The 26,753-nt window shown below is 38.4% G+C and overlaps 2 protein-coding genes across 6 annotated transcripts in view; one reads left to right on the top strand and one right to left on the bottom strand.

Annotated features, from left to right (window-relative positions):
* Window positions 1–2,129: 2,129 nt before the first annotated feature.
* On the top strand, window positions 2,130–13,385 carry CSTA (cystatin A). The gene is made up of 3 exons (XM_006743214.3): window positions 2,130–2,279; window positions 10,031–10,132; window positions 13,172–13,385. Exons 1-3 carry the CDS (start codon window positions 2,214–2,216, stop codon window positions 13,298–13,300), a joined length of 297 nt encoding a protein of 98 aa, XP_006743277.1. The 5' UTR covers window positions 2,130–2,213; the 3' UTR covers window positions 13,301–13,385.
* Window positions 10,946–26,753, bottom strand: part of MIX23 (mitochondrial matrix import factor 23) — a 31,476-nt gene continuing 15,668 nt past the window's right edge. For 3 of the 5 annotated variants that reach the window (XM_081832844.1, XM_006743213.2, XM_081832853.1), the window contains one exon: window positions 25,775–26,092. In XM_081832844.1, coding sequence (XP_081688970.1) covers window positions 26,042–26,092 — 51 coding nt within the window. In that variant the 3' untranslated portion in view covers window positions 25,775–26,041. Of the gene's footprint in view, window positions 12,220–23,167; window positions 23,248–25,774; window positions 26,093–26,753 lie in introns of those variants that run through there. The other 2 variants (XR_014149099.1, XR_014149098.1) reach the window with 2 other exon arrangements.

The following is a 26,753-nucleotide window of genomic DNA, read 5'->3' as shown; positions in this document are numbered from 1 at the left end:
CTTCCCTATCAGAGACATCCATACTACCTTGAGAAGAGCTAGGATGGTATAGTAGAAATGCAAAGACAAAAGCAATATTTGCTTTGGGTCAGTTTTTGCTTCTAAAAGAAATTTTTGAGAACCAACAGGTTCTCAAAGGTTTTGAATACCCAAGAGTACCAGGCATAGACTCTAGAAAGAGAACAGAAGATATGCTGCTTACCCCACGCCTGACCACTGGGGAGATTAGATAAGTACCACCTGAACTAGTTGGTGAACAGAGAGGCAGAAACTGACTGTGGCCTTGAAAAAAGGTTGAAGGCCTGGATATGAGAGGACCTGACTTAGAAAGGTCACAGGAAGATGTCAAGGACTATCTACGGCCAGAGCTAAGTCTTAAGATGACTTGTGGCCTCTTGATTGAATACCATGTCATTCACCTTTGCTATTTTTCTCAATACATGGATCAGGGCATTCCATGTGCATCCATCTGCATAGCACCCCTTAGCTTATCCAGTAAGACAACCACCTAGCTCCAAAAATTTGTCAAGCACCTGCCAAACTTTATAAAGAATGAAGCTCCTTTCTAATATATAATTTATATATTACATATTAATTAATTATAATATGAAAGTATTAATGTGTAATATAATAATATAGAACAGTCTCCAAAATATATTGTTAGGGATAAAGCAAAGCATATAATAAGGATAAGTAGGGTACCATTTGTACCATTTATAGAAGAAAAGTATATACATATGTATATGTATGTGTGTAGTTAATTATTTATATATCTGTACATGTAAAGAATATCTCTGAAGGATACAGAAGCTGGTGACAATAGTCTTTAGAGAATAGAAGGGTGGCTGAGGAATAGAGTGGGTGAAGAATTCCTTATACTGTAAACTCTTTTGTTCCTTTTGAATATTCTTATCATGTGTACATGTTATATATTCCAACAATTGAATAAAATAATGCAGATAAATATTCACATAAAGCAGCAATTTTGCTTCTAGATAATTTCCCTCCAGAAGCTGTCACACATGGACAAAAGGGAAAAAAATGCAATATGGTTTATAAGGGTAATAAACGAGAAACAACCAAAGTCTTCATCAGTAGGGGAATAAGTATGTAAAATGTGGAATAGCATATAGTAGTTAGAGAGATTAGATGATAGATAGATAGATGATGATGATAGATAGATAGATAGATAGATAGATAGATAGATAGATAGATAGATAGATGATAGATAGATCAATCTATCATCAAATAACAGTTAAAGGAAATAAACTAGATTAATCTATCTGTGTGTCAACATGGAACAACTCAAAAACATGTTGAGCAGGAAAAAAGCATATATAGAGTATATGTTTAGCATACAACTTAAATAAATTTTTAAAAACACACTAAGTAAATGTATAAAATGGGCTAGAAGGATATCAAACTCACAGTGTAGTTTACCTCTGTGGAGGGCAAAGTTGGGGGGTGGGGGCTGGGAATGGGAGACTGGTAATTGATTTTCTCAAAAACAACTACCAAAAAAAAAAAAAAGAAAGAAAGAAGAAAAAGAAGAAAAGAAAAGGAAAGGAAAGAAAAAAGGGAAAGTAGGTAAGATAAAATGTTAAAAGTTTTAAATCTGGGTGATAGGAATATAGGTGCTTGTTGTTTTACTCTTTGTGTTTTTCTACAGTTCTAGAAATGTAAAAACAAACAAACAAACAGTAAAATACAAATATCCAGCCAAGGTTCTCCAGACAGACACTTTTACTTTCTTTATAAAGTCAAGTAAATTCTAAACAATCAGCCTTGACATTATTAATAAATATACCTTTAAAATATAAAATTTAGTATTAGAGGTTTAAAACAGTGGGAAACTCTGGTCGTGGCTCCAGATTTCATTCCTCAGATGCACCAGGATAGAATCATTGTCCAAGAGAATGCAGGGAAGTCTGACTCCCTGTGATGACGTAGTTGACTCGCTGGGCACACCCATTTGTTCATCCTCAGCACTCATTCTCCCAAATTCCTACTGGCACACTCTGTTGAGGAAGCAGCATGGCTTGCAAGCTTCAAGACATATTCATTTTCCCTGTGCCTTTTTGCTCTTTGTGAAAAAGAAAACCTTCTGGAGGCGGAGCTTATTGAGCAACACCCTCTTTAAAAACCAGAGTCTCCACGCTTCCTTGATCACTTCAGTTCCAGCATCCTGCCTAGCAAAGAAGCAATTAGCCAAAATGATACCTGGAGGCTTAACTGAAGCCAAACCTGCCACTCCAGAAATCCAGGAGATTGCTAACAAGGTGAGTTGGTGTATCTCATGAAAAGGATTGATCCAAAATCTTGGTTCCTAGATGGGCTGTGTTAAGCGTGTGGGTGAACATGAAAACGAGAAGAACATTGGAAATGTGTGGTTTTGTTCAGGCTTCCTTACAACTAAAAACCTTTTCAGTTGAAACCTCTAATAATCCCAACTATGAGAGTGGTCTTGAACAAGTAACACCCCTTCTCTGAGCCTCAGTTTCCCCATTTATAAAAGAATTTATATTGGGTCATCTTTATAGGCTTACAGTGTATGATTCTAGGATTACTAATTCAGTTTCTGATGAAGCTTCTAATCTTACCAAATGGAGCCAACATGTAATTAAAGTCTGAGGTTGTTAACAATTTGACAAACTAAACTTCATGCGCTCTGTGTGGAAATTTTTTTAAATGGGTTAAGTGAAGAACAATATTGCAAAGACAATCCACTTACAAACTTCCTGCCAATTTGACTAAATAGAAAAAATTTTAGTCTCTTCGTATATAGAAGATGATTAAACTAGTAGGGAAGGGGAGTGACATTGTCTGTGGTGATTCTGAAATTGATTATGGTGAAAACAGAACTCAATGTTTTTAGCAAGTTGATACATTTTTCTAAGTGTTGTTTGATTAACTATCACCTATATGATAAAATTTTATTATACTGCATATTTTATGAAAGAAAATATGTATAAATTACCATTTTAGGTTTGTAAATTGTTGCCCTATTTTCTTGTATCATTCTTCGTTTTTTTCTCTCTGAAACTTCATTCTATGACACTGGCAAACAAGACTGGCCTCTCGTGTAAGTGAAAGAGATAGGATTTCTATGTTAGGGCTCTGGAATGCTCTCTAGAGATGCAATGTCTGGAATTCTATCACTCATTCTTTGGGGATAAATGTTTCCTTTTCAAGAGTTCTTTTAAAAAATAGATACTTTGGAGCTTTTCTTTCTTGCAAAGGGTAATGTTAAGTCATTAATACCTTTATTTGAGGTCAGTATTCTCAAATTTCAATGTACAGATCAGTATTCGCAAACTTCAATGTACGCATACATTACCTAGGGAGTCTTGTTAAAATGCAGATTCTGACTCAGTAGATATGGCTGGGGTGGGCCTGAGAACCTGCATTTCTAGCCAGCTCCCAGGTGATGCCCATGCTGCTGTCCATGACATCACTGGCCTGCAAATCTGGAGATACATAAATCCAAGAGGTCTATGGGAGATGGGCTTTCTAAAAGCAGAGCACTGGGGGCACCTGGGTGGTACAGTCGGTTGAGCCTCTGACTCTTGGTTTCAGCTCAGGTCATGATCTCAGGGTTCTGAGATTGAGCCCTGCGTCAGGCTCCGCGCTCAGCACAGAGTCTGCTTAAGACTCTCTCCCTCTCCCTCTGCCCCTCTCCCTGCTGTCTCTCTCTAAAATAAATAGATAAATCTTTTTAAAAAATAAATAAAAAATGAAAGCAGAGCACTGCAAAAAAATTCTCAATTCTGTTTGTGAGATGAAGATCACACCTCTTGCTCTGCTGATATCAGAGCTGTAAGGACTACACAAGGTGATGTGCATAACAGTGACTTGAAAACAAGGTGGGGCATCACAGTTTTTCGCTTCAAATTTCTGCCCGAAATTACCCATGACCCTGGAAGATCCCCCTGAGACTCTCCAGGAACCGGAGCTATAAGGGAGATGGGGAATAACAGAGATTCCATATAGAGAGAGTGTGCAGAAAATTTTAAAAAGTCTATCTTGGTTAGCAAGAATAATTTTTTTAGTAAGAAGCTATAAGAAGGCCTTGCATTGTTAAAAACAACCATCTGTGAACCACATCTTAAATTATGAAATTAATTTGAAAGTGTGTTTCTTGCTGCTCACCTCAGGCTCCAACCCTGTCGAGGAGGTAGAATGAGAGATAGGTATTAACAATAGCTACATCCCTCCAGAAAGTTGCATTGCAGTTGGTCTTCCTAACCCCTGGTGCAGGGAAGGAAATCATCATGTCCATATCTCAGATGAGATTTCAAACTGAGATTCAAAGAGGTTAATATCTGCCTAGTTAAGAAGCTAGACTATCTTCAGATTTTTGACCACCTGCCTTTTCCTCTCTACAGTGGCAGGAACATGGAGAAGCATGTGGGTTGAGGGAAATACATGGTATGGCAAATTGCCTTCTCTGTGAGAGCAGCCAGCCTCAGATTTCAATCAATTTGAGAAATGAATATCAATGAACCATTTCTTGACTATCTCTTAGGTGTCCAGCATTGTGTTAAATGTTATAGAAGATACATAAGGACTTTAAGACATGGCCCCTGCCCTCAAGGGGTTTAGAGTCCATTTAGAGAAGTCAAGATAACTGGAACATAATAAAACAATCTCCAATTAGGAACATTTTTTAAATCATAGGTTGGGGACCAGGAAGGACATTAGAGTTTGCCCATCAAAGCTCCTAACTTTCAAGTGAATAATTACTGTGTAGTAGTTCAGCTTCACGGGTATTAAGCTCCCAGTTATCATCTGGCTCCCCTCTCCCAGGAGAACCTTAGGGGACAATTCCCAATTAAGTATTAGAAGGCAGAAGAATGGTCAGTTTAGGAAGCACTTTCCCATCCATGATAAAATTTATCTCCCTACAAACAACCCCAAGAGGCAGGTATTACCAAAACCACCTGTAGGTGAAGAAATATAATCAACACCTTCTCCAAGATTATAGAATTAGTTAGGTGCCCAGTCAGAGTCAGGTAAATGGGTAAGTGTTGGTAGTCATACACTTAGTATTATCTGAGGTGGTCCCAAGGAAGACCACCACTACCTGTCATTTACCTTGTAATTTTATCCCTTTGATTCTTTAATGTATTCTAATTTTTTTTAAAATCACCTGCTAAAATGCAGGTATTCTTAGAGGAGCTGAGGTTTATCAGCTTTCCCTGTCCTTAATAGAGAGCTTCTTAGTGGAATGCCAGCTGAAGGAAGAACTCCATTTGGGAAAGAAGGGAAGGAAGAGAAGGCCATCTCATAGAGAGGGGAAAGCATCAAAGGAAAAATGAGAACTGCAGGTTCAAGGAATTTGAAATGAAAGACGGAGAAGCCTGGGTGGCTCAGTAGGTTAAGTGTCTGCCTTCGGCTCGGGTCAGGATCCCAGAGTTCTGGGATCGAGTCCTGCATCGGGCTCCCTGCTCAGCGGGAAGCCTGCTTCTCCCTCTGCCTCTGCCTACCACTCCCCTGCTTGTGCTCTCTCTCTCTCTGATAAATAAATGAATAAATAAATAAGTAAACAAACATAAAAAAATAAAAGAGGGATGTTGGATGAGGTCAGAAAGAGAAGAAAATCAAACAAAGAGCTTGGGTTTGAGGAGACTTGAACATTTCTGAAGGCAGGAGAAAAGAGTGTCCCCATTCTGAAGATAACGGAGACTGAATGGTAGGTGTGTATCACGTATCACTAAAGGATGTAAATGGTACTTGGGTCCTGAGTACACGTGAAAGAAATCCCGTTTCCCAGGAGTCTCTGTATTACTTGAGGGTCTCTGCTATCCTCTTCTATCCTCTTTTCTTTCTGGGAAGACAAGGTGTCATGAAGAAAAACAACCCTGGTTTCTTCATTCAGAAAACATTATGTACACAGTACTGTGTGAATTGCTATAGGGACAGAAGGGACACAAAGATGGTTCTTGCCTTTAGAGAAATTTACAAAATAGATAGAAGATAAGAGATACACTCAAGGAAATAAAGAGCTATACTTGGCCTGAGCATTGGGATGGTAATTCCAGAGTATGTTTACGTGTAGGAAAGAGCTGTTATTTCAATAATTATTTTCAGAAATGAGGGCTATTATTATGCATGCACAGGTAGATACACACAACACACACACATGTACATGTGCACATGCGCACGCACACACATGCACACACACGCACACACACACCCCTAAGTCAAACCTAATTGCTAAATGCCATTCCTGGAATCCACACAGACCATAACACCATACAAACACCCCCTCTGCATATCATCATGGACACCACATCCCGGAGCTTAGCATGTCATAGCTGTCACTCACCCACACATTTGTGTTCTCTCTGACCAAAGCCTCCTCATCAATCACGTCTCCCACTGCCCCACACCCAGAGAACCTGCCATTCAGCCACACCACACTCTTTCAGGCCCTCACCCTCCCATCTTCATCATCAGAACATGCCTAGGCCCACTTGAGTGCTCATCCAGACTGGACCCATGATGGGTGGCTTCATGCACACTTCCACCCCTGATTTCTGTGTATCTCATGAAATTCTGGCATTCCAGTCCTCACTTAGAGATCACTCCCATTACCACCACTTCCTCTTCAGCTTCTGCTCCAGGTTCAGACAACTTTGCTCAAGGAAGTTGCAGAACCACAGAAACTCAGTACAAATCTATGAATGCATGCCAGCAAACAACCACAACAGGACCCTAGGGCTGCCAAAACATTCTTTCAGTGACATTCTGTTGGCCCTTTCCTAGAAACCCCGGAGAGGTGGACCTGGGTCTTCTCTCTCCTTGGTTTCTCAATCCCTCCCATCCCCTTGGCCCCTCCAGCCAGTGTCTCAGTTCCTTCTCTTAAAAGATTACAGTCATCTGGTACAAGAACACTCCCAATTTCCTTATCCCTTGCCGGATCTCATTCTTCCCTCCAGTCTAAGACTCTGCCCTTCCTCTCTTATGTGGAGTGCTATCATTTCTTGCATACCAGGTGCCTTGCCCCATACTTGTCCCTTCCCTCAAATACGTAGTCAGATGACAAATGTCTATAAGTCACTTCTCATCAGTCCCACTATACTTTCATGCCATACCCAAACTCTCCTTCCTTACTCTGTAAAACATCCCAAAATATGGCCTACCTATGTTGCCACTATCACCTTTCTATCCATTCCTCTTTAAATTATACATAGTCCAATGTTTCTGCAGAATGATTATAGATAGGGAAAATGCCTTGGTGTTGGGTGCAGCGTGGCTCAAATCCTCAGATTCCAGAGAACTAATAACAACTCACCTAGATTCATGCTCTGCAACCGTAAAAATATCTTGAACAGCTCTAGGGTAATTGTATTTTACCAGCTGCTCCTCCCTGAAAGCATCCTTCCCCTGACTGGGGCCCGAGTAACAAACCCTTACTATTTCTTCCAGCATCTCAGCCACCACCATGCATGGCAGGCTGGGGAAGGTGAACACCAACTGTGTTCAGCTCAAGGTCTGTCTATGGACCACCAGGTCCCAGACCACCACTCCTAGCTGGCCTCCACCCTCCCAGCACCCATCCCTGGGGGGTCTTTCAGCACCAAGCTGCCTTCTGAAAATTAAGGTTTCACTGACCAGTTCCTTCCTATTCTGCCCCCTTTCCTGCTTCTCCGCTTAGACCTCATCACCCCAGGTTCATAACATCCAACATTAGAAGAATACCAGTCTGTTCTACTGGCAAGAGAGAGCAAGGCTACAGGTTATAAGTACAGTGAACCTGAAATCGCGGCACACAGTCTGAGGGTGCCGGTGCACTTACCAAAACAAACCAGGACATTGGAAATCTGCTCTCTTGTGGAAAATTCTGGACTTGTAGACTTCACAGATGCAGTGGAAAGGTTACAGATTTTGATCTATTTTTTAGGACAAATAGAAATAAAATTTTCTGGGGCACCTGGGTGGCTCAGTTGGTTAAGCGACTGCCTTCGGCTCAGGTCATGATCCTGGAGTCCCAGGATCGAGTCCCGCATCGGGCTCACTGCTCAGCAGGGAGTCTGCTTCTCCCTCTGACCCTCCCCCCTCTCATGTGCTCTCTCTCTCTCTCTCTCATTCTCGCTCTCTCAAATGAATAAATAAAATCTTAAAAAAAATAAAATAAAATAAAATTTTCTGATATGTGGTAAAACAAACAAACAAACAACAACAACAAAAAAAACATGACCGAAAGACTGGAGACCACAAGAAATACAGATCATTGCAACAGGTAAATCAGATACTTAAACTATCAGGCAAGGGATGGAAAACCTTAAATAACTGTAATTAATAATTTTTCAGCCTTAAGCAGTCATGTTTTCCTCACAGCCTCAGGTCCCTCATTTGTAAAATGAGGTTTAAATAGATAATTTTGGGTTTAGAGATTAACCCTTTCCAACTCAGCTCCTAACTTGACTGGTACCCAGCGTTAGCTCAGAAAGGCTAGACAGGGGAAGCAATAGGACAGTAACTCCTCTCCTTACTTGACTTTTCTCTGCACTCCTGTCTACCTTTTTTCCCTCTTTCCTGCACCCCACCTCTTCCCATTTCTGTTTCTGGTTTTGTTTTTTTTTTTCCTCATGATTTGTCTTCTTCCTTTCTCCACTTTGGAGCTTCATTTTCCATCTCAAGAAAGCAATAGCACATTCTTCCCATCTATTCAGAAAGTCACAGGAGAAATAGGTGGTGGTCCATGAGGTGATGTACCCTCAAAAGTGGTCTGAGAACTCAGAGTTGCAAAATGTTTACATCTTTGAAAACCAGTTCTGGTACTCAAACCGAGGGGCCAATAGAAAAGGATTCAATATGTCTGCCTACTGATGGGAAGGACTGAATGGCCGTGGGAGAACCTAGATGCACAGGATGCCTGCCTGAAACACGTAAAATGCTTTAGTGAAGGGAAGGAAGGCAACTTCCCAATAAACAAGGCGCATTGAACATACACACCTATTCTCTTTTCCCTCTAAATGATAGGAAAAGATTAGGGGGGGAAAGGGCACAAAACCACACATAGAAGGAAAACAGGAGATAGGCAAACACCACCTCAGAAATACTGACCAAACCTTGGAAGATGGAAAACAGATAAGCGATGGAAAATGACTGGGCCACTTAGATGGAGCCCAACCATAGAGGGGAGTGATGAGCCAGCAGCAAGCGGATTCATGGTGCAGAATTCCAAAATGGCTCAAGCACTGGCAACGCCAGAAACGTATGAAGATGAGAGTGAGGCATGGGGCTGATGCCAGGAGAACTGATAGCAGATCTGTTTGAGGAGCAGTTAGGCCACCCCCAGATCCTTCCCTTTCACTATCTTCCAAGCTAACAGAATTCTGGAGATTTACTCTTAACAGAAAGTGAGTCAGAGAGATCACAGTGAAAACTAGAAATATCAGGCTCAGCTGATGGCAGGAATGAAGGACCGATACTGAAAACTGGTAGATCCAGTAAAAGTTCACATATTGAATTTGAGACTCTCCATTCCCTTGTCATGTCGGGTTCAGGCATGCTGGCACCAAAGCTTATAATCTCTCTGTAGTAGACAGAATGGTGGCCAATATCCTCATCCCTGAATCCTATAAATGTGCTATCTTTACATGGCAAAGGAAATTGCAGATGTGATTAAATCAAGGATCTTGAGATATACTATACTATTTTTGCAACTTTGAGTCTGAAATTACTTCAAAATAAAAAAAATTTAAGTGAAATAGTAATTATGGCTCTATTTTTATTAATCAAAGACATATATATCAGAGTTTTACTAGTGAAAACGTTACCATATTGTCATATTACCACACTGAGTTGATGCAAATTCAGCCTAAAGCAACAAAATTTAACATTTTAGTTAGCCCATGTAATCTTATTAAAGGTAGATCTTTTCTTTTCCTTGAAATACTGAAAATAGCTCTCGTTATCATGTTTGAGCATCTTTAGAAGCACAAGGTTCCCAGACTTGTAAATCACATAAATGGAGTCCATTATAGCTTTAATAATGTATTTCCTCTTCTCTCTTCTTAAGGTTAAACCTCAGCTTGAAGAAAAAACAAATGAGAGTTACCAAGAATTTGAAGCTGTAGAGTATAAAACTCAAGTGGTTGCTGGAATAAATTACTACATTAAGGTTAGAGTTCAACATCCTTGTTGGGTTCACCTTGGCACTAAAAGATACTGCATTTCCCACTTTATGTGATGTTCCCTGCACCCTTACCATATATTTTGTCCCTTCCGGTTGTCCTAAATGAAGGTGCTTCCCTAGCATGAAATCTCCCAAGTGGTAGACTCTCAAATTTGGCAGATGATGATATATTTATACCATCTGTTTCCTGTGAATTTAGAAAGGTTTCCTATATTGACTCCTTCCAAATTACAATTACAATTTACAAATTACAATTTTCAGAAATTGTATAGAAAGAGATTTCATAACGGTTCCAAGCATGCTCAGTTTGTGGCTATGGCGCTTTTTGTGTGAAGTGAGAGAATATCTCAATTGCCTGAAGGCTTGGAGCTGGACCAGATGCTATCTTGAAGCTTATTCCACTCAAAGCTTTGTGATTCTATGTGTCTAAATTAAATGGATTTTAGAAATGACTTAAAGTAGTTTAAGGTGGGAAAATACTGAAGCTACTTTTGTCCTTCACACAGCATTTTGATTAATAAAGTTTAAATAATTTTTGCAATTTGTAAGTAGATTCAATTTGTGACACTGTAGGTGTAGTTTAAAACAGTGGAGCATTTAAAATAATTTTAAGATTCATTTTATAGTTATATCAATGAATTAAATGATGCACTATCCAGTTCTAATTGAAGAAAATGTTTGCAAAGTTGAGACGGAACCAATTCAACAAGTCAACCATAGATATTTGAGAACCATCTTCATCCTTTTGTATTGAGATGATAATTCCGATTTAATAAATAATAACAACAGACATTCAAATGTATGTACTTGGATCTTTACAAAACCATTTGACCAAGGCACAGTCTGGCTTATTTCTCTTTAACAATTAACTACTTAAGATATAAAATGTTTAAAAAATGTTTTCAGCAAAAAAATAAAATAACAGGTCCTAACCAGCTCAGCATAGGAAAATTACAACACTGGGTCATATAAATGAATCAGCCCACTCCTATCAAATTTGAGCTCCTAGTATAAGCCAGGTCCTGGGGTGGCCCACATGAATGAGATGTCACCTCATCCTCAGAAAGCAATGACATTGTTTCCTCCCTTCTCAATCTACTTTCTTCACAGCTGAAAAAGAACTTTTTTCCAGTTAAAAATGATTTTGTTCAAAGAGAAGAAACATTCTATCAAAATTGGGATCATTGTTTTAATAATTTACAATTAGTCCAAGTTCATAAATTTCATATATTAACCAGCTCATGTATTTCTTAAAAAGCTCATCAGAAAAATTGAAAATTTCATCCCTTAAGACCACCTTCCTGGTTAGATTTTTCCTACTGGATTACAACTCCTGACCCCAGTTCCCTCATTACTTCCTGGCTGTCTAGTTGTTGATCTCTGCTCTGAACTGCTCTCTACATTTAAGGTCTTTCTGTTGATGGGAACTTCTGTGTTCTTTTTCAAGTACCTATCAAAAGCCAGGTGGTGGAATAGATGGGGTGCAGGCTTTGGTGTCAGACAGTTCTGGGTTTGAACCCTTGTTCAACTTGTTCCATTAGTCAGTGCCTGTGTGATCACAGCCCCTCATCTTCTCTGAGCCTCAGTGTCTTTATCTGCACAATGCAGATAAAAACCTACTTTGCCAGGTGTTGTGTGAGTAAATGAGCTAGAAATTTACTGAGCACTTACAATGTGCCAGGCTCTGTTCTAAGAGCTGAGCGTGTGTTCTCTCTTTTAATCCTCTCAACAAATCTATGAGATAAGTATGATCATTTCCCTCGTGTTACTGATGAGAAAATGGAGGCCCAGGGAGATGGAGTAACTAACAAAGATCATACAGTTATAGGAGCAGAGCCAGGGTTTGAACCCAGGTGGTCTGATGCTTAACTACTGGCTGTGCTGCTTCTAATAATGTATGCAAAGGCTGATGTCCTGTTCCAAACGCAGAATAAATGCTTTTAAAAGGTTACACTGTAGGCGAATCTGGGTGGCTCAGCTGGTTGAGCGTCCAACTCTTGATCTCAGCTCAGGTCTTGATCTTAGGCTTGTGAGTTCAGGCCCCACACTGGGTTCCATGCTGGGTGTGGAACCTACATGAAAAAAAATAATAGTTATAATGTAGAGTGAAAAGAACATCAATGTTGGAGTCTAGATTTAGGTTTTGACTCTGTCACTTATTAGCTAAGAAATTTATGGAAAATTACTTAATCTCTCCTAATCTGCTTCTGCATGTATAAAACTGTCATTGTTCTACCTTTGTTCAGGCCTATAGTAAGAAGTACATAAAATATTCTATATCATAGCCTCTGAATCATAGTAAACATTTGATAAATGGTATTTGTTAATTAAGAAGGGACATCAGAACATAAAAAATATTATTCTAAGACAAAACTTTTATTGTCCTAACCAAAAACAAAAGTAGAAATTCTCACCATGATATTCTAGGTCCCAGATTCATGCCCAAACTACCATTTCAATTTTCATACCAATGACTTCCCAGCAAGATCCCTTTACTTTAAAGGGACCCTAGACTGTCCATCCCCTGGTGTCTGCTCAGTCCTATCAGTGGGCATTTATAGTGTAGGTCTAGTATAGATATGGGAACCACACCTCCCAAATTTTCTAAGACAATTCTGATTTTCTCCTCCCTTCTCAAACCATGTGGCAAATAAAGTATCCCAATTTGGAAGTCAAAAAACAGAATCAATAAAGAGACTGTCACTTGTTTTCTTGCTTTGTGCATCTTTGAAAATGAAATGTACTTTCATTTGTGCCCAAGCAGTAGAGAAATTAAAATAAAATAAAATAAAAATAAAATAAAATAAATGAAGGGCTTATGCCTCTTGCCATGCCTTTAGCCTGCCCTTTCTCATAAAATAACGTGGTAGGCTTATGAAAATCAAGGGTCTAAGAATGCTGATATAGAAATACTGTTCCTGAAAACTTATTTCGGTGAGTCTTTAAGTCTGTAGATCTTTCACTTGACATAGATCCATCTGAATGAATTTCCTTTTCATTTTTTTTCCTTTTTTTATCTTTTAGGTGCGAGTAGGTGATAATAGTTATATTCACATGAAAGTATTCAAAGGCCTTCCTGGACCAAATCCAACTTTGACACTTACTGGTTACCAGACTGACAAAAGCAAGGACGATGAGATCACAGGCTTTTAGCAGCATGTTCCAAAAGTGGTCTGATACTTTCCACTGGCTACTAACTAATGTTCCCTGCTAATAAATGTAACTATCAATAAGCAAACATTCCTTTTCAAATAGATTTATTTCTTCAACTATTTCTCTTTCATTGAATTAAATAGTATTTACCTTCTCTTTCTCAAAGTCAATGTTATTGCTTTAGAGTAGGAATCCCATACAAATTGATGTCAATTGGAAATCTTATAGAAATTAGTCAGGCCCAATGCAACTAGCTAAAGGATAAGACCACCACCACCATTCCCACCACAGGCAGGCTAGATCATGGGCTATCAGTGCCCTGTGGTAGCAGAGAATCCAATATTCCATCCCTAGCCTGACATTTTAAAATTAAATCAGGTATTTTACAAAGTATATTTATATATTGAAATAATCTCAAACTTACAGACAAGTTGCAAAAAATCTTTTTTCCCGGACATTTGAGAGTAAGTTACCTACAGTGATGCCCCATCACCAACAAATATTTTAGTGTGCATTTCCTACAAACAAGCATTTTCTCCTGAATAACTGAAATACAACCATCAAAATCAGGAAGTTAACACTGATACATTTACTAACATTTAATCCCCAGACAACATTCACCTTCCCCAAAATGTCTTTTATTGCTAAAAGCTCCAGTCCAAAACCAAGTGTTCCATTTAATTGCCATTTTTCTCTTTTCTAACACTCTATTAAGATACAATTTATATACCATATAATTCACCCAATTATACAATTATACAATTCAATAGTTTTTAGTACATTTAAAAAGGTGTGCAACTGCCACAGCCAATTTTAGAACATTTTCATTACCTCAAAAAGAAACCCCATACCTTTTAGCTATTATCCCCCATCCTCCTCCACATCTTCACCCCTAAGCAATCACTAATTTATTTACTTTCTGTCTCTAAAGATTTGCCTATTCTAGACATTCCGTATGTATGAAATCACATATGGTTTTTGCAACTGGCTTCTTCCACTTAGCATAATGTTTTGGAGATTCATCTATGTTGTGGCATGTGCTGATCTTTTATTCCATTTTATGGTCAAATAATATTCAATTTTATGCATATACTACATTTTGTTCATCCACTTATCAGTTGATGGATATTTGGGTTGCTTTCACCTTTTGACTATTATGGACAATGTATAAACATTTGCACACATTTTATTTATTTATTTTTTGCCCATATATATGTTTTCATTTCTCTTGGGTAGATACCTAAGAGTGAAATTGCTGTTTCATATGGCGACTCTATATGTTTAATTGTTCAAGGAACTTACAGACTGTTTTCCAGAGTAGCTGCACCATTTTACATTCCCACCAGCAGGGTAGGATGGTTTGGATTTCTCCACATCCTGAACACTTGTTATTTTCTGCTTTTTTGAGTCTAGCCATTGTAGTGGGCATGAAGTGGTATTGTGTTATGGCTTTGATTTGCATTTTCCTGATGACAAATGATGTCAAGCATCCTTCATGATCTTAATACCCATTTGCATATCTTCCTTGGAGAAATGTCTATTCAGATCCTTTGCCCATTTTTAAATCAGGCTATTTGTCTTTATTATTGAGTTGTAAGATTTCTTTGCATATTCTGGATACAAGTCCCTTATCAGATATATGATTTGTAAATATTTTCTCCCCTACTTTCTTTTTACTTTTTGATGCTGTCCTTTGAAGTGTCAAAGTTTTTAATTTTAATGAAATCCAAATTATCAGTTTGTTTTTTTAAGTTGTTGTACTTTTGGTGTCAGATCTAAGGATCCTTTACCATATCCAAGCACATAATGATTTACTCCTATGTTTTCTTCTAAGAGTTGTGTAGTTTTAATATTTACCTTTAGGTGTTTGATCCCTTTTGAATTAAGTTTCTATTTTGAGTTAATTTTTATAAATAGTATGCAGTAAGGATCCAACTTGATTATTTTGTAAGTGGCTATCTAATTGTTCCACCACCATTTGTTGAAAAGTCTATTCAATTCCACATTGAATGGTCTTGGCATCCTTGTCGAAACATCACAGTCACATAAATTCATTTCTGGATGCTCATTTCTGTTCCATTAATCTACATGTCTTCTTTTTTAAATTTTATTTATTTATTTGAGAGAGAGAGAAAGAGCAAGCATGAGCAGGGGGTAGGGGCAGAGGGAGAAGAAGAAGCAGACTCCCCACTGAGCTGGGAGCCTGATGTGGGCCTCAATCCCAGGACCCTAGGATCATGACCTAAGTCTAAGGCAGACGCTTAACCGACTGAGCCACCCAGGTGCCCAGTACCACACTTTTCTTGATTACTGTTGCTTTGTAGTAAGTTTTGAAATCAACAAGTATGAATCCTCCAACTTTGTTCTTTTTCAAGAATGTTTTGGTTCTTCTGGCCCTTTGAAATTCTATATGAATTTTAGAATCAGCTTATAAATGTCTACAAAGAAGTCAGTTAGGATTCTGATAGGGATTATGTTGAATCTGTAGGTCAATTTGGGAAGTAATGCCATTTTAACAATATTAAACCTTCCAATCCATGAACATGGGATGTTTCCTCAACTATTTACATTTTCTGTAATTTCTTTCGACAGTGTTCCATAGTTTTCAGAGTATAAGTTTTGCACTTATTTGTTAAACTTATTTCTAAGCATTTTATTCTCACGTGTGCTATTGTAAATAAAATTGTTTTCTTAATTTCATTTTGGCTTGTTAATTGCATGTGTATAGAAATGCAATCAATTTTTGTATATTGGTCTTCTATTCTTCAATCTTGCTGAATTTGTTTATTGGTAATTTGTTTCTCGGGATTTTCCTATACAACAAGGTCATGGCATCTGCAGAGAGACAGTTTTACTTCTTCCTGTCTAGTCTGAATATCTTTTATTTCATCCTTAATTACTGTCTAGAACCTCTGGTACAAAGTTAAAAAGAAGTGGTGAGAGTGTATATTATTGTCTTGTTCCTGATCTTAGGGGGAAAGCTTTCAGTCATTTACTATTTAGTATGATGTTAGCTGTGGGGTTTTTGTAGATGCCGTTTATCAAGTTGATGACATTTTCTTTTAGTTTTTTAAAATTATGGAAGGCTATTTATTGGATTTTGTCAAATGCCTTTTTTTCTGCATCTTTTAAGATGTTCATTTGGTTTTGCTTTTTGTTTTTTCACTATAGTGCTTTACATTAATTGATTTTTGAATGTTAAACCATCTTCACATTCCTACAATGAATCCCATTTGGTCATGGTATATAATTATTTTTTATGTGCTAGATTTGGTTTGCTAGCATTCTGTTGAGGGTTTTTGCATCCATATTCATGAGAGATATTGATCTGTAGCTTTCTTGTGATGTCTTTGTTTGGTTTTGGTATCTATGTAATATTGGTCTCACTGAATGAGTTGGAAAGTTTTCCTCTCCTATTTTTTGGAAGAATTTGTGTAGAATTGGTATTTACTCTTCTGTAAATGTTTGGTAGAATTCAGCAGTGGAGCTATCTGGGCCTGGGCTTTTCTTTATGGGTGATTACTAATTTAACTCTTCACTTGTTATAGGTCTATTTAGATTGACTCTTCTTGAATTGGTTTTAGTATTGTCTTCCTAAAAATATATTCATTCAATCTGTATTATCTATTTTATTGGCATATAATTGTTCATAGTATTCCTTCTTTGGACCTACCTAACAGATTTTGGACTGAATTGTTAGGAAGGAGAGGTAAGGAAGAAGTGGAAGGAAAGGGAAGGAGAAAGGAGAGAAGAAGAGAAAGCAAAAGAGGAAATTTGTTTTAAAGATGCCCTAAATGAACGTCTGCCTTTGACTCAGGTCATGGTCCCAGAGTTCTGGGATTGAGCCCCACATCGGGCTCCCTGCTCTGTGGGAAGCCTGCTTCTCCCTCTCCCTCTGCCTCTCCCCCTACGTGTGCTCTCTCTCTGTATCTCTGTGTCTCAAATGAATAAATAAAATCTTAAAAAAAAAAAAAAAGATGCCCTAACTAATGTCTCCCTCTGTGTTCTGCACTCTGTTCATCATCCTCTTAGTGCCACTTGTCAATCCCCCTGTCCCCAAATAATAATAGTATATATTAAGTGCTTATTTTATACCAGGTAGTGTTCTAAAGACTTTACACATGTAACTCATTTAATTCCCATAACAACCTCATGAAATAAATATTGTTATTATCCCCTCTTTACAGAAGACTGAGTGTAGAGAGGTTAAGTTACTGCCCAGGACCTCATGGCTAGTTAATAAAGTGAAGATATAATCCCAGGCTATTTGCCTCCAGGACCAATGCTCTTAATTCCTACACTCTACTAACACAAGCTCAGAATTCATTTGCTCAGCTATTCTGACCCCTGTAGGAGGCAAGGGAGAGCTTGAAATAGTGTAGTGATATATATGTATGTAATGATCACTGCTAGATGCTTCATAATAAAGAAACTGTCTTATCCATCTGCCGTCAGCTCCTAGCACAGAGATATTAACTTCAATCAATGAACTAAAAGATCTCCACTGGCTGGCTAATATTAATGCCATACGGCTCTTAGGTAACAGAGACTACCAGAAATGATCTCACTGGCCTAATAATCCTTTTCCGAGAAATGCAAACATGGACACAAACATCTGTAGTTATAAACTCAGAGCAGGATATACAAAATTCTATAATCAGATTGATTAGATTTATTTGTACTTTATCCTGATTTTGGTATAGAAGACTGAATATACCACATGTTTAAGAATTAATCTAGTAAGAGACATACAGAACATATGTAAAGACAATTACAGCACTTCACTGTCAGAAATAAAAGACTTGAATAAATGGATAAACATATCCTATCACTGGTTAAGTAAACTTCATGTTAGTGAGAACATAGTAGCAAATAGGAATAGGAAAGAAGATCAAGTAATGTGTGCAGTGATTCTCAATCATCCCTGCATATTAGAATCACTTGGTTTATAATTTTTTTAAAAGTCCCAAGTTGGGGGGCATCTGGGTGGCTCTGTAGGTTAAGCGTCTGCCTTTGGCTCAGGTTATGATCCAGTAGTCCCAGAATGGAGCCCTGAGTCGGGCTCTCTGTTCAGTGGGGAGTCTGCTTCTCTCTCTCTCTCTCTCAAATAAATAAAATCTTTAAAATAAAAGTCCCAAGTCGGGCCCCATGCAGACTAATGGAGTAAAAATCTGAGAAAGAGTCTAGATGATTCTAACGTCAGCCAAGGTTGAGTACTAGAGTGATATAAAGGAAAAAGGAGAAAGGTTTAATGGAAATACTTGAATTGAAAATATATTTCAAAACTTAAAATACTACAAAAAATTTCTGATAGTAGGTTAAAAACAGAATAGATGTGTAGGGTAAACCCTGACAGTTGTTTATTTGTTTTGCTTTTGTAATACAAGTGCCTCATTTAAGCTTTGGTGAGGCATCCACTTCAAAGACTCATCCTCTTCCAGGATAACTATCTCAAATAAACACAGCACCAGCCACAGACCAAGTAAAGAACCAAGCCACCTCCCTCAAATGAGGACTCCCTTGTTTTAGAGATCTTGGTTAATTTCGATAACCATCTGGGCCACTTGTTTTCTTTCTCTCTTCCCATGCTTTACATTTCCATTCTTACATTTTAAATTCACCAATAAAGAGTGAGCCCCCAAAGCCCTAGGCCCCCCATCCTCCACCCCCAATAAAAACAGAATTCCAGGCCAGGGCAATCTCTTTCTCTCTCCCTGTGACTTCACTTTGTGGGCCCAGGTATGCTATGTAATTTCCAGATCTTGTAAGTAATAATGTTTCCCCTCCAAAGTTTCCTGACAGTTATTGCTTAAGGGCCTAAGGGTGTCTTGCAATCATAGTAAGAACCACAAGTACTGCTCCAGCCACAACATTGGTTATTGATAGGCTGAGACCAGCCTAAAACAAGATGATGAAAACAGGAAAAAAAAAAAAACACGTCAAAAAATGTAACCCAAATCTGTTTAATCCCAGCAAAATAAAAAGTGTGAAAATTATTTTTCATTTACTAAATGTTGTTGAAAAATTACACTATTGTTGAAGATTTACACTATGTTGAGAAATTACTCTTTTTAAAAACAATTTTAATGTGGAAGATAATTTTTTAAAGGGAGTGACATTTTAAAAAATAAGGAAGTGGTATTTGAACAATTAGACTTACTTCCCAAGAACTGTTGGAATTCCAAGAAAAACAAAAAGAAAATAGATCTATAACTGGATAATTGTAGGCTGTCCAGTTGATGGAAAGGGTATTTGAAAGCTCATTGGTCATTTAGGGCTTATCCAAATAAAGGGGCAAGTTTCTCCAAAAAAACCCTGCTTTCCTTTACAGTACATTGCAACCAAAGGAAAATTGCATTTCTGAAGCATTTTTCCCCATCAAATTTGAAATGGAATCTGGGAGCATTAGTACATAGAATTTGTAACTCTATCGCAAAAATTGTTTTGTCTAACCCCAAAGAGAGAAACTGAATGTATTCTTGCCTTGCCAAGGTGAAGGACTCAACCCCAGCTGTCTGTCAGGCCCTCCCAAATTCTCTGCCACAGACTGTTTTTAAATAATGACCAGTAATGGGCCAAGTTACAACTCAGAGGGCATGATTCTGCTCAGGGTTGTAGGCAATGCCTTCTCTGTTCTGTCTTGGGAAACAGGTTTCTTCACTTACCTGAGGGAGTGAATCTATGATTTTCTGCCTGGTTTCTTATTTTAGGAGAGAGCCAAAGACTCATCCTGGACCCTGGAGGCTTCTGAGGCTTCCCCTGCTGGAACTTGGTTCAGACACAGTGGGGAGTTTTTCCCAAGAAACTATCCAAGCACATACCTGGTGCTTTAAATGACAATATGAGGAGGTATTGGATGAGGAAAAAATGTCCTAATGTCAATGGATAGTTTAAATAGGGAGATATCGCTTGGCCACCTGACCCAGTGGGAATGTTCTTGATAGACTCCTTTGGTTCAAGAGAACTTATTTTATGTAATACACAGATTTATCATAAAGATGCATCTGCTTAGGAATCTAGGAAATGTCAAACAACCAGGCCTTGTGAAGGGGGACCCATACAGAACTGGGTCTCAAAGCTGGAGACCCAAGAACCGGAATCCAAGGCAGCTCTAAGAACCTGAGGAACTATGGATGCGGGTTTTTACTCTAGAGCTCTATTATGAATGGGCTCAGCTATTCCCCAAGCAGCTGTCTGCATCTGTTTCTGTCCACTTTTGTGCCAGCTCCAACTGACATTCTTTCTTCTGTATAATTTTCCCTGCTTCATGGTGTGCATCCTCACGGGTCCTGCTTTCTCAGAACACTGGACCCTCATGGCCCCCTATTGTACCTCATCACCACTTCCTTCAAGCTTCACCTTCCACTGCTAACTACATCATTTCCTCAGTATTTCTCAGTTCAAAGCCTTGAAGAATTTGATTGTCCAGATCATCTTCTTGCCCCACGACATGTCCTAAGACACTGGCCAACTTAAGGTTAGCAGTTCTTGGGCAGTTGCCCAGCCCTAGCGATGCATAGTGCAAAACGGGCTACCAAGGGGTGCTATGTAGGAGATAAGGGCCAAAGGGTCCTTCCTAGAAAGGGCTGTGGTGTGGCTGGTATATGATCCACATGACAAACATATGGATGGAGGAATGAATGGATGGATGGACAGACAGGAATACTGTGTCCTTAGAGAAGTAAGGCATGATTGATTAGGGGGGAGAGAGAGATTTAATGTAGATTTCACAACTGAGCATAACCCCCCCCCCAAAACAAAAAACCCTCTGCATTGATTTGTTGCGATATATGAATGAGATCTGACCCAAATCCTTAGGAGCCAAGTAATGAACAGATCCTAGTTGGACTAGCTCTCAACGTCAAGTCATTCTTAGAGAAAGAAGATGAATTTCCCACAAATTCCTTCATACACTTCTGGCCTGGTGTAGGGCCTGGTCTTTAGCCTTTGCCTATTAGAATTTCCCAAATTTTGTCTCCCAAATATGGCAGTCATGTAAAATACTTAGAATGGTACCTAATCTGTAGTAAGCAATGAACAAATGAGCTATTAGTAGTAGTATACTGTTCATTCATTGAACATATCATTTGGCTCCATGTAACAGAATCCTAAACATAGAGGCTTAACCAAATAAGTGAACCACTCCTATTACATCCCTCAATGAATAAATTAAAAATCCCTGCCCTCACTTAATTTGGAGACAGACAGCCCGGGGCTGGGATGCATTCAGAAGCTGGAAGCTATCTTTGCTTAAACCTCATTAACATTTTGTGTTTCCTCTCCAAAATAATGCTGTTGGGTAAATTAGGCTTCTCCTAGAAACGCTGCCCCTATCAGGAAGAATCACTTTATGACTATTTTCTTTATTCTTCAACATTCATGCTCAACCATATAAGAAGTGGTTTTTGGCTTTGTTTTTTTTAACGAACAATCAATCAATGCCATCAAGGATCCAGTCTCTGTCTTTCTGTTCAGCCCTCCTCAACATATGGTTTTTATCTTTGTGTTCATCACCACAGTGAGCAAATAGTCCTCATCCTTCTTGTTCCTAGTGACCCTAATCATACTCCAGGGAGAAAGGGAGAGGAAAGGACAATGCCTCTATCAGCAAAGTTTCCCCCAAATGCCCCAACAGTCTCCTGCTTATAGCTCATTGTCAAAAACTACCTCACTGCTATCTGGGGCTGCAAGGGAAGCTGGGCACACTGATACTATAGACAAAATCAGGATTCTCTTGATCAGGAAGAGGAAAATGGATATAGGGTAGAAAACTAGCAGCATCTCAGGCTTAACTATCCCAAGCACTGAGTACTCCACAGTGCCAGCCCTCAAAACCTGGTGGGATAGAGGTAAACCAGCAATTGAACAGTATGATAAAGACCATGAAAGAGGTGTTCATCATGCAGGCACATAATAAGGACATCTAATTTATATCTGAGAAGTCAGGAAAGGCTTGCTGAAGGAAGTGATAGCTGAAACATGAAGCATGGGTAGGAGTTGGCCACGGCAGAGTGCATGTGCTGAAGTTCAGAGGTAACACTGGGTCTTTTCTGGAAACAGAAGTAGTTTCCTACTAGTGGGGAATAGAGTACATTGTAGAGAGTGATGAGGTTGGAGGCAAACAGGAGCCAGAACACAAAGGACTTCAAAAGCCATCTTAAGAACTTGGTACTTATCCTTGGGGAGAACCCACGGAGTTAAATTTTGCCTGCTAGCTTTTAAAATTAGAGTGGAAAAGCCATTCTATCTACAGCAACTATCTTTAAGTGCCAGTGGATTTGCTGTCCTTTCTTAATGCATCAGGAAATCCACAAATTCACCTAGGCTAAGTCCTCTTCCCTCTTACAGCGATTACCCTCAGCAGGCCACTGCATTCAGAAGCTGGAAGCTATCTTGCTTAAACCTCATTAACATTTTGTGTTTCCTCTCCAAAATAACGCTGTTGGGTAAATTAGGCTTCTCTTAGAAATGCTGCCCCTATCAGGAAGAATCACTTTATGACTATTTTCTTTATTCTTCAACATTCATGCTCAACCATATAAGAAGTGTTTTTTGGTTTTGTTTTTTTTAACGAACAATCAAGGCTTAACTATTAGGCTAAAGGTACACACAGATATCATGAGTAACCTCAGTAATCTCCAACATTTGATTAGCTCACATAACTCCAGGCAGAATATTCATTTTTCTTGATTTGCTGGGAAACCACATGTTGGACTAATCTCCCAGTTTACAAGTTATCCCTGGACGGTCTTAAATAGGTAGCATGGCACAGCAGAGACTACTGTATAGCACTGGGTACATTATCGCGCCATTTCCTAAACTGGCTATCTTTGAAGCAAAACTTGAAAAAGAGAATGACCAGAGTACCTGGCTGGCTTAGTTGGTAGAGCATGCGGCTCTTGATCTTGGGGTTTTAAGTTTGAGCCCCACGTTGGGTACAGAGATTACTTAAAAAAAAAAAAAAAGAGAGAGCATGACTTACTAGAAAACTTCCTTTTTATTACTGCATTTATTTGGTATTATTTGTCTCTATTTAAATCGGCTTTTCAAAGACAGGGAATTATAATACTCTCTAATCAGCTGAAATCAGTCATTTGCAACCCACTCTCTACTCCCCATTCCAGATTCTTTTTTTGGCATGTAGCTTTATCACCTTTCAGCATACTATATGTTTTACTTCCATACTACTGTCCATCTCTCTTCACCACATGTAAGTTCTTTAAGAGCAGGTATTTTTTTATCTGTTTTGTTCAGTGATGTATAATATTGGCAAATAGTGCCTAGAATATGGGAGAGACTCAAACATTTAAGGATTGGTGTTTCTTCTATGGCTATCTTCTGTCCTGCCAAGGAAGAGTCAAACTCACCTTTGAACTTTTGCATTCAGCTTCTTCTCCCTCTTTCTGACTAAATCCTACCTATCAGGGCGCCTCGGTGGTTCAGTCCTTAAGCGTCTGCCTTCGGCTCAGGTCATAATCCCAGGGTCCTGGGATCAAGCCCCGCATCAGGCTCCCTGCTCAGCGGGAAGCCTGCTTCTCCCTCCCCCACTCCCCCTGCTTGTGTTCCTGCTCTCGCTATCTCTGTCAAATAAATAAAATCTTAAAAAAATAAATAAATCCTACCTATCCTTCAAGCCAACAAAATCAACAATTATTGTTTAAGGCAGCAGTATACAAGACACTGTTTCAAGAGGCAAATCAACTTTCAAGAATAGTATGCCATCCCGGGACGCCTGGGGGGCTCATTCGGTTAAGAATAGTATGCCATCCCTTTCTCTTCATATTTGAGGGTTTAAGTGCCATTCATCACAAACTAAACATACTAATATTCATTATAGTAAAAGTCACTGATTGCCACAATCGCACATTTTTCATGTTACATTGGGATGATTCAGGCATCCTACTAACATAATTGGATTAGCTAGATAGTATTTTAGCAGACCTGAAATTCTGGAAAAGCTGTTATGAATCCTTTCCAAGGGCTATTTCTCAATTCCCTCCTGAGCATCAGGAAGATCTTTATTTATTGAGTCTTACTTTTTATTGAGTCCTTTCAATTGAAAAGACACATGCAAGAAAAAAAAAGTATCAACTTTCTGTCAGGCACCATTCACTTTAAGTCCTATAGAAAATCTTTTTTACTGCTGGCCCTAAGAGATTTTTCCTTTTTAAGAAGACTAGATTATAATCTCCACAAAAGTAGGTTTTATCTATCAATATCCCCAACAACTAAGACAGTATCTGACCGACAGTAAGTACTCAAAAGATCTGTTGAAAGAACAGTGCACATTTTATACTTTTATTGCTCACTTCTAAATGCATAATCTGATGAGGGTACACATACTGAAACATAGGCCTACCAATGACCCAGTTGGTCAATCTAACTGTGCCAGAGCCAGGTGGCTTGTTTAAATCATCATGGTAGGCAGAATCCTAAAATGGCTCTCCAAGATGTCCTACTCTAGACTGCGAATAGGAGACATTACATCTGTGATGTTACCTGGCAAAGGGGATTTGCAGATTAAGGCTATAATCATTTGACTCTGAGTTAATCAAAAGGAAGACTGTCATGATAGGCCTAATCTGATCACAAAGACCCTTTGAAAGCAAAATCTGTCTGGTTTTTAGCAGAAAAGGAAGTCAGATACCAAGAATGAGAAGAATTCAATACACTGTTGCTAGCTAGAAGGAGGGGGCCATGTGCCAAAAAATGTGGGTAGCTTCTAGTTTAGAGTGGCCTCTGATAACAGCAAGGGAATGGGCACATCAGTCCTATAACCACAAGGATCTGAATTCGGCTAACAAACTAAATGAGCCGAGAAGCACATTCTTTCTATAGAGGCACCAGACAAGAGCCCAGCCTGGCTGACTTGATTTCAGCTTATGACACCCCAAGCAGAGAACCCAGTCTTGAACTTCTGACCTACAGAACTATAAAACAGTACACAGGTGTGATTTTAAGCTGCTAAACTGTGGTAATTTGTTAATCAGCAACAGAAAACTAATTATGATCATCCTGTACTAGAAAGTGCTTTCTCTGCAATGACCGAATTCTGCAATGATATGTTTTTTACTGACTCATTTGAATACTATCATACAAGCCTTCCTCTGCCTTTCCCAAATTTATTTTACTGTTTTCGTTTTCATTGCCCATGGAAATACTGTCCAGGAAAATTCCACCCAAAATTAGTTTTTGCATATGAAAACAAGATAAGGTAAGGTACCAAGGAGAAAGTTTCTTTGGACAGTATGCAGCTTATAATTATTGCCATCTTACTCATTAGGAGCAACAAACCCCACAAAGATAAATAAAAGGATAAAATCATCAATGACCAAAAAAGGTCCACGTTCTTGCCAATAAATTTGTAAAAAATCAAAAAAGATATAATACAAATCAAATCAGATACTGAAACTGTATTCAAATTCTCTTATAAGAACTTATTATCTCAACTTGGAAAACAATCAAATAAATATGTACACTGAGTCAGAAAATTATTTTAATAGTTACAAAAGCATCTTCTTTTTTTTTTTTTTTTTACAGAATCAGTATAAAATAGCAGTTGATTTCTCCATAATTATCAGAATTATTTGTACTTAAGGTCTTGGCTAAGTGGGGCCAAAATCAACAAAAGGTCTTGGACTGTTGGCTCAGAAATCATCCTAGGAAGCCCACCTTGTTGATGTCTGTCATGCTTAGCTCTTATGAGATGTCCCGGTCCTTTATTTAAAAAAAAGTATCTTTTTATTCATTCTTTGGAGGCTTGAAGTGAATTCGGCAGCGTTCATTAAACACCTAAGATATTTAAACAGAAACAAAAGTTGCTGAGTCATCTTCTATAAATCAAGCCTGGAACTAAATTAAATTTGGTATGGTTCAGGAGGATATAACCATTTTTATCCCAGGTCAACAGATTTAGGGAACAGAAAATTTTCCTCATGAGTTCAAAGTGACTTATAGGCGCTAAGAATACAGAAGACTTTGATATCCATTTATAAGACAATTTTGATTTTTTTAATAAAATTTATATTATTCAAGGAAAAAATCATCACAAGCTAGCTTTAGTAACTAACAAACATTTTCATTACATATTCTAGACAGTTAGACAAAAATATCTAAAATGATTTAAGATAAAGCTTTTTTCCCTCTTTTTATAATGTAGATTTTATTTAGATATCTGTTGTGATTTTCTAACTGAGTATGGGATCTTTTTCACAAGTAGGTATACTTGAAGAGAGATCAGGCCTTTGCTAAATTGTGTAAATTTATAAAATGTTTTGTTCTATTTACCTTGCTTCCTAAAAATCTAAACAAATAATATATCATAAATGTTAAAAGAACATTTTTCAGTGTCTGTCAATATGGGACTGTGTTAAATAAAAATTTTGGTATAGCCATTCAATGGACTATAATGCAAACATAAAAGAATAAGGAAGCTCTGTGTGTTCTGATGTGA

This window comes from Leptonychotes weddellii, chromosome 1 (genome assembly GCF_054177405.1).
Source record: "Leptonychotes weddellii isolate Sample4059 chromosome 1, ASM5417740v2, whole genome shotgun sequence".
In the NCBI taxonomy this organism is placed as follows: domain Eukaryota; kingdom Metazoa; phylum Chordata; class Mammalia; order Carnivora; family Phocidae; genus Leptonychotes; species Leptonychotes weddellii.
This window is presented reverse-complemented; position numbering and strand designations above follow the sequence as displayed.

Coding starts and splice junctions, on each gene's coding strand:
- CSTA (XM_006743214.3), top strand. CDS start 2,214: ATGATACCTGGAGGCTTAACTGAAGCCAAACCTGCCACTCCAGAAATC. Junction 2,280..10,030: donor TCCAGGAGATTGCTAACAAG/GTGAGTTGGTGT, acceptor TCTCTTCTTAAG/GTTAAACCTCAGCTTGAAGA. Junction 10,133..13,171: donor GAATAAATTACTACATTAAG/GTTAGAGTTCAA, acceptor TTTATCTTTTAG/GTGCGAGTAGGTGATAATAG.